This window comes from Pelodiscus sinensis, chromosome 12 (assembly GCF_052426305.1).
Source record: "Pelodiscus sinensis isolate ZL-2025 chromosome 12, ASM5242630v1, whole genome shotgun sequence".
NCBI lineage: Eukaryota > Metazoa > Chordata > Testudines > Trionychidae > Pelodiscus > Pelodiscus sinensis.
In genome coordinates, this window is record NC_143063.1 from 4,252,333 (window position 1) to 4,263,859 (window position 11,527).

General features: G+C 59.2%; 1 protein-coding gene across 1 annotated transcript in view; it reads right to left on the reverse strand.

The window, feature by feature from the left end:
• LOC102462653 (uncharacterized) overlaps positions 1–6,478 on the reverse strand; it is a 52,853-nt gene extending 46,375 nt beyond the window's left edge. The window contains exons 1-4 of the mRNA XM_089781608.1: positions 6,099–6,478; positions 5,493–5,619; positions 4,839–4,940; positions 461–2,195 (exon numbers count right to left, since the gene is read on the reverse strand). Coding sequence (XP_089637734.1) covers positions 461–2,195; positions 4,839–4,940; positions 5,493–5,619; positions 6,099–6,122 — 1,988 coding nt within the window. The 5' untranslated portion in view covers positions 6,123–6,478. The remainder of the gene's footprint in view (positions 1–460; positions 2,196–4,838; positions 4,941–5,492; positions 5,620–6,098) is intronic.
• Positions 6,479–11,527: the final 5,049 nt, after the last annotated feature.

Consider the following 11,527-nt stretch of genomic DNA (forward strand, 5'->3'; position numbering starts at 1 on the left):
CGGGGCGGGGACAAGGGGGTGAGTGATGAGACTCAGCACCTCCCTGTGCTCCCCCTCGCCCCTTATCCCCTGCTCCCAAAAACACCTGGAAGCCCCAGCTAGGGGCGACGACTAAGGAGGGACTCAAGGGGAGGGTGCTGGCCATGTGACCCCCCCGCCACGACTCCTCCCTGCGCCATTACTAGCCCAGGAGAAGCACAACACCCCTCTATCCCAGCCCCCACCTCTACTGCACCGCCCCTCCAACGAGGCCCAGGTGACTAGGAGTCTGGTGGCAGGAGCAGGGCTCGGGTGCCCCCCATGCACTGGCAGGTGCGTGGGCAGTGGAGCTCAAACCCGCTCTGCTTCCCGGCTCCCGCTTGCAGGAACATGGCAGGTGGGGCCTCGTCACTCTGCTCCCCCCACCAATGCCGGTATGCTTGGGGAGCTCGAACTCTGCTCTGGATGTCAGGCCTCCTGCTAGTGTTCTGATCCACCTGGAAGTTCTGCACCCTGCTCCTCCTGCCCATGGCATTCAGGGGGCACGTGCCCCCTCGTGTCCTCCCCACGGGGCACGCCTGGCCCCAGCACCCAGCTCCCCCTGCTGCCCAGCTCCCTTAGCCCCCACCATTCAATCCCCACTTTTCTCTCCAGAACCCACTGGCCTGATCCCTTCCTGTTTGATCCCCAGAGCCCAGAACCCTGGGGGATCCAGGGAGGGGAGGCGTTACCAGCCCCCAGGGACACTTCTCCTGCAGGGAACAGCCCGAGGTGAGCGGGGAGCACAGTCTGGGGCCTGGAGGAAGACAGGGGTGAGGACAGGTGACTAGAGTCAAGGCATTCATAAGACCTCTCTCTCAGGTGGATTTTCTCATGTCTATTAAGGTACGAGCGCTGACTGAATGTTTTCCCACAGTTCAAGCATTTATGGGGTTTCTCTCCAGTGTGGGTTTTCTGGTGTGCATGAAGGGTTGATTTCACACTGAAACTTTTCCCACACTCAAGGCATTTATAGGATCTGTCTTCTGAGTGTGTTCTCCTGTGATAAGTCAGGTGTGAGCTCCGACTGAAAGCTTTCCCGCAGTCCAAGCATGTATAGGGTTTCTCTCCAGTGTGGGTTGTCTGATGCGATTTAAGGGCTGATTTCCAATTGAAACCTTTCCCACACTCAGGGCATTTGTAGGGTCTTTCTCCTGGGTGCAGTCTCATGTGATCAAGAAAGTGTGAGCTCCGACTGAAAGATTCCCCACATTCCAAGCATGTATGGGGTTTCTCTTTGGTGTGGGTTTTCTGATGTGAATTAAGGGTAGATTTCCAATTGAAACCTTTCCCGCACTCAAAGCATTTATAGGGTCTTTCTTCTGAGTGCGTTCTCCTGTGATAAGTAAGGTATGCACTCTGGCTGAAAGATTTCCCACAGTCCAAGCATGTATTGAGTTTCTCTCCTGTGTGGATTTTTTGATGTACAGTCAGGCTTGATTTCCAATTGTAAGCTTTCCCACACTCAAGGCACTTAAAAGGTCTCTCAACTGCATGGGTTTGCTGATGTCTTGTAAGCTTGGAGTTGTCAATATAACTTTTCCCACACACATGGCATTTAAAGGGTCTCTCGCCTGTGTGCACTCTCTGATGTATAATAAGATGTGACTTCTGGATGAAACTTTTCCCACACTCCAGGCATTTATTGGGTTTCTCTTCTATATGGATTTTCTGATGTTTAATATGAGTGGACTTCAATCTGAAACCTTTCCCACACTCACGGCATTTATAGGGTCTTTCTTCTGTGTGTGTTCTCCGGTGCTGAAAAAAGTTTGAGCTGTGATTGAAACTTTTCCCACACTCGGGGCATTTATAGGGCCTTTCTCCTGTGTGGATTCTTTGATGTATAATAAACCTTGAGCTATGACGAAAGCTTTTCCCACAGTCACGGCATTTGTAGGATTTCTTGTCATTGTGACTTGTCTGCTGGACGGTCATTTCCTTGGGATCATTTCCTTGGGATGCTCCACCACATGGAATGGATTCACCCATTTTCTTTCTGGGATAGGTTCCCAGCTGAACCTCTGATCTGTGTCCATCTCCCCAGGCAATTCCCTGTTCCAAGTCCTGGGGAACATTCCCTTCAGCTCTGCCCAAAAACGCCTCCAGAGGTTCCATTTCCCCAGGATCTTCCTGCTGATTCACGTCCTTGTTGTCATTCACTGTCCTATCATCTGCTGGGAGAAAGAGAGAGACTCTAGACAGGAGTCACTACCAATGCGGGAGGAAAGGGCAGAAGGCAAAGAAGAAGAACACAGCACAGTAACTATTGGAGAGATTGAGACATTGGATTCCAGCTCCACATCCCACTCAAACACTCCCAGGGAAATGAATGTAGGAAGGAAATTACTGACAGCTGTCAGGATGGATGAGAAGCCAGGACTCATCTTTACCTTGACATGGCACTGGCTGACTGTAATTGGATGAAGCATTGTTACAGGCTGGAGATCGACTGGCTAAGTAGCAGTTTGGCAGAAAAGGACCTGGGGGTTACAGTGGATGAGAAGCTGGAGATGATTCAACAGGACACCCTTGTAGCCAAGAAGGCTAATGGCATATTGGGGTGCATTAGGAGGAGCATGGCCAGCAGATCCAGAGAAGTGATTATTCCCCTTTATTTGGCTCTGGTGAGGCCACATCTGGAGTACAGGCAGTCCCCGGGTTACGTACAAGATAGGGACTATAGGTTTGTTCTTAAGTTGAATTTGTATGTAAGTCAGAACTGGCTCCAGATTCAGCTGCTGCCACTGAAACTGACCAGGGGCTGACTACAGGAAGCGGGAGGCAGAGTTGCTCTGCCCCCAGCTTCCTGGAATCAGCCTGATCAGTTTCAACAGCTGCTGAATCTGGAGCCTGGGACAGAACAGCTGGAGCGCTGCCCGGTAGGTTCCCACAGGACCAACCGGGCAGCACCCCAGCTGCTCTACCCGAGGCGACCCGCAACAAAAGCCTGGTCTGCTGGGGGGGGGGGGCGCACTAGCTGCGCCCCCTCTCCCCCTAGCAGACCAGGGAGACCCGAGCAAAGCCGCACAGGCGGAGCAACGAGCAAAGCCGCTTTGCTTGGGTGTCCCTGGTCTGCTGGGGGGGTCCAGCGGCTTTGCTGGACCCCCCCAGCAGACCAGGGAGACCGGGAGAAGCTTTTCTTGCCCCGGAGGACACGGGTGGTGACCCGCTGCCCGTGAGCTCCGGGGCGAGAAAAGCCCCGTTCGTAAGTGTGGATCTGACATAAGTCGGATCCGCGTAAGTCAGGGACTGCCTGTACTGCGTCGAGCTCTGGGCCCCCCACCAGAGAAAGGATGTGGATGGATTGGAGAGGGTCTAGAGGAGGGCAACCAAAATGGTTAGGGGTCTGGAGCACGACCTACAAGGAGAGGCTGAGGGAGTTGGGTCTGTTTAGTTTGCAGATGAGAAGAGTGAGGGGGGATTTGAGAGCAGCCTTCAACTTCCTGAAGGGAGGTTCCAAAGAGGCTGGAGAGAGGCTGTTCACAGTAGTGACGGATGGCAGAACAAGGAGCAATGGACTCACGTTGCAGTGGGGGAGGTCTAGGTTGGATATTAGGAAAAACTATTTCCCTAGGATGGGGGGAAGCGCTGGGCTGGGTTCCCCAGGGAGGGGTGGAATCTCCATCCCTAGAGGTTTTTAGGTCCTGGCTGGACACAGCCCTGGCCGGGATGATTGAGCTGGGATTGGTCCTGCCTTGGGCAGGGGGCAGGACTCGATGACTCCTGAGGTCTCTTCCAGCCCTGGGATTCTCTGATTCTCTCTGTCCCCTGGGTGAGATGGGGGAGAACATCCCCCTTGTGTTACCTACCAGCTTTGTGTTCTTGGGAAACCAGGGCGTAAAGCTCAGGAAAGACCTCCCCTCCCTCTCCCCCCAGCCTCTGCTTGAACTAAAGCTGATGAGAAGGAAGATTTACAAAGAAGCAGTGAAAAGGGAGGGGCAGACGCACCAAACCCCTCCGGACAAGGGTGACAGAGTCAAGGAAATACCCCGGGCTCACACGCAGTGAAGACAGGACAGGGCAGTATCAGTACACGGAATGAAGAACAGGAATTGCAAGGCAAGAACCGAACTGAACTCTGGGAGGGACACAGAAAGCAAGAAAGCAGTGCCTGATGGGAAATCTCTGCTCCTGGTGCTAATGAATCCACACCCAGATCAGTAATTACCAGACCAGTTTGGTAATTGTAGAATTGTGAAATACTAGAACTGGAAAGGACCTGAACAGGTCATTAAGTCCGGTCCCCTGCCCTCACAGCAGGACCAAGCACCTTCTAGATCATCCCTGAGAGATGTCTGTCTAACCCAGGGGTGGGTAATAATTTTTGATGGGGGGGTGTGTAGATTCAACAAGTGCATTCCAAGAATTTGGGAAGTGGTCAAGGGCTGCACTCTTCCACGTTAAAGGAGGACATGCAGAGTTTGGGATGGAGGTTGGGTGCAGCAGGGAGCCTGCAATAAGGGACTGGGGTGCAGGAGAGGGTGTGGGGTCAGGGAGGGTATATGGGTGAAGGAGGGGGATAGAGGGTTTAGGTTGTGACCTGGGGCAGAGGATTGGGGTGCAGGATCTAAGGGCAGAGGGTGTGGTTATGTGGGGTAGAGAGGCAAAGGATTGCGATGCAAGAGCCAGGCTCTGGCCAGGAAACTCTCCTGCTTGACAACAGGCAGCTCCCATTGGTCAGAAACCAGCCAATGGGATTGTTTCAAACAGAGCTCAGCAGTAGCCGCTTTTCTCAGCAAATAAGGGGGCAGCTTTTTAGGAGTCCGAGTTTCCCCTCACTTCCAGGTGTTTGTGTCTCAGTTTCCCTTGTTCCTCACCTCTGCGGGTGCCTCCGTCCTCACTAGCCTGACAATCCGAGACCCACGGCTCTTCCCCTCGTTCCAGCCGGGCGACCAGGTCAGGCTTTGGAATAGGGAATCCTGCAGAGGGTGAAATCAGGCAAGGTCAGAAAGCACAGAGTCAGGGGAAAGTATCTGTCGCGAGGAACATGCCCTGAGTGTAACCGGCCCCTGCGTGGGACAGTGGGAAATCAGACCCCTTGGCAAGCAGAAGACTTTGGGAGGGGGCATTGTCACAGCCTCATGAGGAGTCTCAGGGTAGACGTGCTCTGGGGGACTTGCTCTCTCACACACACAACCTCAGGGGGTAAAGTTCGGCCTATTTCCAAGTCTGCAGAACCTAGAACCCTCCCCAGGGCTGGAGAAAGTCCCAGGCAAGAAGCTGAACCGGGCGTGGAGGAGAAATAATACAGGAAGCGCAATTCCCTGCTTCTGGCCCCTTGAAAACAAGGGAGATGGGGATGAACAAGCATGTCCATTAAGTTTCTGACCCTGTTCCCTCGAAGGGGGTACGGAGATGAAAGAGTCTCTCCTGTTGGAGCTGGGGACTACCTGAGCCTCCCCTGCTAAATCCACCTGCCCAGGGCAGAACCTGAGCAGATTCAGACACGCGGCCCCACGGGAATCTCTTACCCAGCGAGGTCACCATCTCATAGTTCTCCCGCATGACGTCCCTGTAGAGGGCTCTCTGAGCGGGGCCCAGCAGAGCCCCCTGCCCCTGGGTGAAATACACAGCCACCTCCTCGAAGGTCACCGGCACCTGGAACAGCCAAAGTCCCCCACTCAGCACCGGCTGCCCTACCCCACAATCCCGCGATTCACAGGGGAGGGGCCCACAACAGCGGAATTCCCCCCTCCCGCTCAGAGCGGCCAGGAGGGGGTGGGAGAAGGGGAGAGCTCCTTGCCCCCAGCAGACAGAGCAGGGCAGGAGCTTCTCATTTCCTACATGGCTGCCGGCCACAGGCTGCTCCGGGAAGCAGAGCTCTGAGCTGGGCACAGGGACAGGGACCAGCAGCCTCCGGCCAGTGGGGTCAGGCTCCGCCACTGGGAGTCTGCTCAGCCCTGCCCCGTGGGGTGTGTCCTGGCCCAGCAACAGGGGAACGTCCCCAGCAGCCCTGCCAAGGGGCCTGTCCCAGGCTGCTCTCATCCCAGCAGGTGTATCACCCAGTAGCCCTCCCTTCCTCCCTGAGTGTTTCCTGCATCCCCCTCACCTCCCGCAGCTCCCTGAAAATCCCCTACCTGAGCTGGCTCCATCCCAGCCATTCCCAGCCCTGTCTCTGCAAGACGGGATGCTCTGGAGCGAAACGGGGACGCGATTCCTCAGCCTGCCAGGGGAAGAGGGGGAGGTTTCAGAAGGAGCCTGAGTCCATGTCACACCCTGACTCCTCCAGCCCCTCCCCCAGCCAGGACCCCGGGACACTTTTAACCCCCAGGGACTCAGTCTCGGAGACAAAGGCTGGGCAAGAGCAGAGCCGAAGGAGCCACTTTGGGGGATTCCCTCTGACACGGGCCCTGAACCCGGGATGGGGAACCTACAGCCTGTGACTTGACTTGCTCTGGCTGGGGCTGTAGGTACCTCCCCACACCCAGTAATGGCCAAATCACGGTTAATGGGAACAGCGGGGGGGGGGGGGGGGGGGGAGAGGGGCTTTTCTACCGCGTGCAGAGCCACATGGCCCCCCCTCGAGCTGCACCAGGTGACCCACCTCCATCCCCTGCCTGCACCCACCACTCTCCTGCACCCTCCCTCCCACCCCACTTCTATGCCCCCTTCCAGACTCTGCACACCCAGCAGGCTTCCCTTCCAGACCCCAGCCCCCAGCCTGCCCTTGCACCCGATCGCCCGCCCAGACCCCCCACCCCCAGCCTAGCCTGTCCTTGTACCCCACCTCCCGCTCAGACCCCTTGCCCCCAGCCTGTCCTTGTACCCCACCTCCCGCTCAGACCCCTTACCCCCAGCCTGCCTTTGTATCCCACCTCCCGCCTAGACCCTCCACCCCCAGCCTAGCCTGTCCTTGTACCCCACCTCCCGCCCAGACCCCTCACCCCCAGCCTGTCCTTGCACCCCACCTCCCGCCCAGACCCCTTACCCCCAGCCTGTCCTTGCACCCCCAGCCTGTCCTTGCACCTCCCGCCCAGACCCCCCACCCCCAACCTGTCCTTGTACCCCACCTCCCGCTCAGACTCCTTACCCCCAGCCTGCCCTTGTACCCCACCTCCCGCCTAGACCCCCCACCCCCAGCCTGTCCTTGCACCCCACCTCCCGCCCAGACCCCTTACCCCCAGCCTGTCCTTGTACCCCACCCCCAGCCTGTCCTTGTACCCCACCTCCCGCCCAGACCCCTCACCCCCAGCCTGTCCTTGTACCCCACCTCCCGCCCAGACCCCTCACCCCCAGCCTGTCCTTGTACCCCACCTCCCGCCCAGACCCCTCACCCCCAGCCTGTCCTTGTACCCCACCTCCCGCCCAGACCCCTCACCCCCAGCCTGTCCTTGTACCCCACCTCCCGTCCAGACCCCTCACCCCCAGCCTGTCCTTGTACCCCACCTCCCGTCCAGACCCCTCACCCCCAGCCTGTCCTTGTACCCCACCTCCCGTCCAGACCCCTCACCCCCAGCCTGTCCTTGTACCCCACCTCCCGCCCAGACCCCTCACCCCCAGCCTGTCCTTGTACCCCACCTCCCGTCCAGACCCCTCACCCCCAGCCTGTCCTTGTACCCCACCTCCCGTCCAGACCCCTCACCCCCAGCCTGTCCTTGTACCCCACCTCCCGTCCAGACCCCTCACCCCCAGCCTGCCCTTGTACCCCACCTCCCGCCCAGAGCCCCCACCCCCAGCCTGCCCCCGCACCATTACCCAATCCTCCGAAGCCTCCTCCTGTGCACTGAACCCCACATTCTGGCCCCACCCTGCAGCCTGGGCCCTGCCCCCTCGGCTCTGCGGGGGAGCTTGGGGACAGGGGGGTGAATGTCCGGCGGGGGCCACCCGTGAGGGGGCTTTTTTCTCCCGCTGATTCTTCTGCGGGTCAGTGGCCCCCCCCCCCCCCGACCCCAAAACGGTCCCCAGCCCGGCAGGGAAGGAAGGCGCCCGCGGGCGATGCAGGGTCGGTGCCTGTGGGGGGGCCACCCCACGGACTCCGGTGCTGATTGTGGGCAGACAGGCGCTGCCCAGCCCCCCCCCTCCTGCTGCGGTGGGGGGCGGGGTGCTGGCTCCCCCCCCCCGCTCATGGAGCCCCGACTCCCAGGCGCAGCCAGACAGACAGAGCCCCCCGCCCGCGCGGTCCCGAGGGAAGCGGCTGAACCGGAGCGACGCTGAGAGCGCCCCTGAATCCGGATCGCGCAGGCGGTTCCCACGCGGCGCAAAGGGCTTCGCAGGCGGCTCCGAGCGCCCCCAGGCTGCAGCCAGGCCCGGCCCCGCGGGGAGCATCCCCGGCTCCCCCCACCGTGCGCTCCCCGGCTCTCTTACCGCCCGGGACCCGGCCCAGAGGCGCTTCCCGCTGCGGGGCCTGAGCCCAGCCCCGGTCCCGGCGCCGCTGCCGCTGCTGCTGGGTCCTAGCGGGAACCCGCCCCACAGCCCCGCCCGGCAGGTCTCCCGCGGGGGCCGGGGCGGGGGGGTCTTGCAGCCGGGGCCGCAGACCCGGGGGAGCCCGCCCGGAGCGGGAGCTGCCGGGGCAGAGTCTCGGGGACACCCGCGGGCCGGGAGCGGCTCTGGGAGCGGCGGGGCAGAGCCGGGCTCCCCGGCAGCGCCCCCGGGACCAGCCCCGCTCCCCTCCCCTGGGCCCGTCAGAGCCACCGGCTCCCTGGGGCCGCGTTCCCCCTCCTGGGCACCAGGCTACCCCCTTCCCGTCTGCCCCCCCCAGGATCCCTCTGCCTCCCCCACCAGGGATCCCCCTCCCCCCCACCAGGGATCCCCCTGCCTCCCCCACCAGGGATCCCCCTGCCCCTCCCACCAGGGATCCCCCTGCCCCCCCCACCAGGGATCCCCCTGCCCTTCTCCCAGGCGGATCCCCCCACCAGGATCCCTCTGCCTCCTCCCACCAGGGATCTCCCCACCCCTCTCCCAGCCGGATCCCCCACCTGGGCTCGACTGCAGCTCCCTGTCACACAGCTGGCTCATGCACTGCCTCCTCAGGTTTGGCTCTATTGCCCCCCCCCCCCCATATTACAAGGGGCATGGTGTGGGGGATGCACATGGAGTGAGCTGTGGTGTGACCTGGCACATGGGTGCGCAGGGGGGAAGGGTACCTTGCCACTTGCTCAGTTTCGGCCTCATGCACCCCCACCCCACTGGAAATGAGAAGCAGGCCTGGGACAAACCTCAGTGAGCACTGGGGCAACAAGTCCTGCTCCTCCCTCTGCCATGGGGCAGGTCCACACACACACAGTGGGCCCTGGACATATGCTTAGGTTGCCTCTGCCTTAACAGAGCCCGCATTGCATTTCATCTGTGCAGGGCTGCAGGCATGGGATTCAGTCACTGTTGTGTGTACAAAGATCAGGAATAAAGAAAGGGAATAAAGAAAAGTTATTTACTTGCTCCCTTAACGTAAGAACTAGGAGTCACTACTATTAGGCAGCAGGTTTAAAACAAACTAAAGGTAGTATTTCATACAGTGTACAGCCAACCTGTGGAACTCCTTGCCAAAGGATGTGGTGAAGGCCAGGACTTTAATAGGGTTAAAAAAAAAAACTAGATAAATTCATTGAGGTTAGGTCCATCAATGGCTATTAGCCAGGATGGGTAGGGCTGGTGTCCCCAGCCTCTGTTTGTCAGAGGGTGGAGATGGCAGGAGAGAGATCGCTTGATCATTACCTGTCCGGTTCACTCCCTCTGGGGCATCTGGCACTGGCCACTGTTGGCAGACAGGATACTGGGCTGGATGGATCTTTGGTCTGACCCAGTGTGGCCGTTCTGCTGTTACACCCTCCCCTGTGCAGTGCCAGGCAGGGAGAGTCACTGAGGGGATGTCTAGACTACATGGTCTGTCGACGGTGTTCTCCCCACTGGGCTTCCTCTAACCTAGGGGCAGCGTCTCTCCCATGGCGTGTTCTGCTCTCCCCGGTCTCGCCCCCTTCCCATCAGTGATGGGAACAGGCCTCATTTTGTGTGTGACCCCGTCCCTCAAGAAGGAATGGCCCAGACCCAGCCCAGTTCCTAGCTGCAAGCTGCTGAGACCTTTGGAACATTCTCCTGATGAAACAGGCCTGATGCAGGAGACAAGAAATGGTTTCCTACAACGCCTGGCCTCTCTGTTCTCCTTAAGGCCTGGAGAAATGATAGTTCCCCCCACCCCACAGTGACAGACCTTCCTCCCCCTCTCCTTTCCCCCCTCTCTCCCCTTCCCTCTTCTTGTGTGTCCACCTTCTTGGAGAGGAATCTGTTCTCTCCTCATCAGCCATGGAGCTGCCACACTGGCCACAGACACAGAGTCTTTTCAGGCCAGATAGGAACTTCCAGGGGCCTCTGGTTTTCTTGGGCTCCTCTGGCAAGGCCTGCTCCTCCTGGCTGAGGCCGGAGCATGCCTCGGCTGCTGCAGGTTGGACCACCACCCTGAGCACCTGGCTGTGTCTGTGCTTCCTTGACGTGAGTCTTCGCAAGAGGGAACACAGCCTGGAATAAAAAGGAGCCAATGGATTTTTTTTTCCATCTGGAAAGACAGGGAATTAGTCTGCCCAGGATTCACACACAAGAGCGGTCTCCTGAACCCATCCGCTCCCGTAAGAGCCAGAGCTCGTCCATAGAACCCAGCCAAAGGTGAAGACACATGGGCTGCATCTAGACTGGCAAGTTCTTCCGCAAAAGCAAACGCCTTTGCGGAAAAACTTACCAGCTGTCTACACTGGCCGCTTGAATTTGCGCAAAAGCACTGACTTCCTACTGTCTGAGATCAGTGCTTCTTGCGCAAATACTATGCTGCTCCTGTTCGGGCAAAAGCCCTTTTCCGGAAATGCTTTTGCACAAAAGGGCCAGTGTAGACAGCTGCAAACTGTTTTGCGCAAAAAAGGCCCGATGGCGAAAATGGCGATCGGGGCTTTCTTGCGCAAAACCGCGTCTAGATTGGCACGGACGCTTTTCAGCAAAAAGTGCTTTTGCGGAAAAGCGTCCGTGCCAATCTAAACGCTCTTTTCCGCAAATGCTTTTAACAGAAAAACTTTTCTGTTAAAAGCATTTGCGGAAAATCATGCCAGTCTAGACGTAGCCATGGAGTCATGGGTGACAGGAATTATTGTGGGGAATTTCTCGGGCCTGTGTTGTGCAGGAGGCAGGGCCGGAGGGAGGCATGGGCAAGCCGGGCAGCTGCCCAGGGCGCCAATCCACGGGGGGGTGCCTGATGGCAGTTGTAAGAGGCACGCAGTGTCCCTACCAGCTGCCATCAGGAGCCGCGCGCCCGGCTCCCGCAGCGCCGGCCCCGCGGCGCCGGACAGCAGCTCCCTTGCCCCCACAGCTGCGGGGCCCTGCACGGTCCGGCACGTGCGCCAGCAGCACTGGCCAGGCCCGGCTGGGCAGGGTATGCGCCATGCGCCTCAGGGGGCGGGCCCCAGGCTGCACGCCAGTGGCCGTGACCAGCCCGTGCATGCACTGAGCATCCCAGGGGCAGGCCCCAAAAGGGCTCGGGCCGGCCCTGGCAGGAGGTCAAACTCAGTGAGCAGGGCTGTCCCTTCTGGCC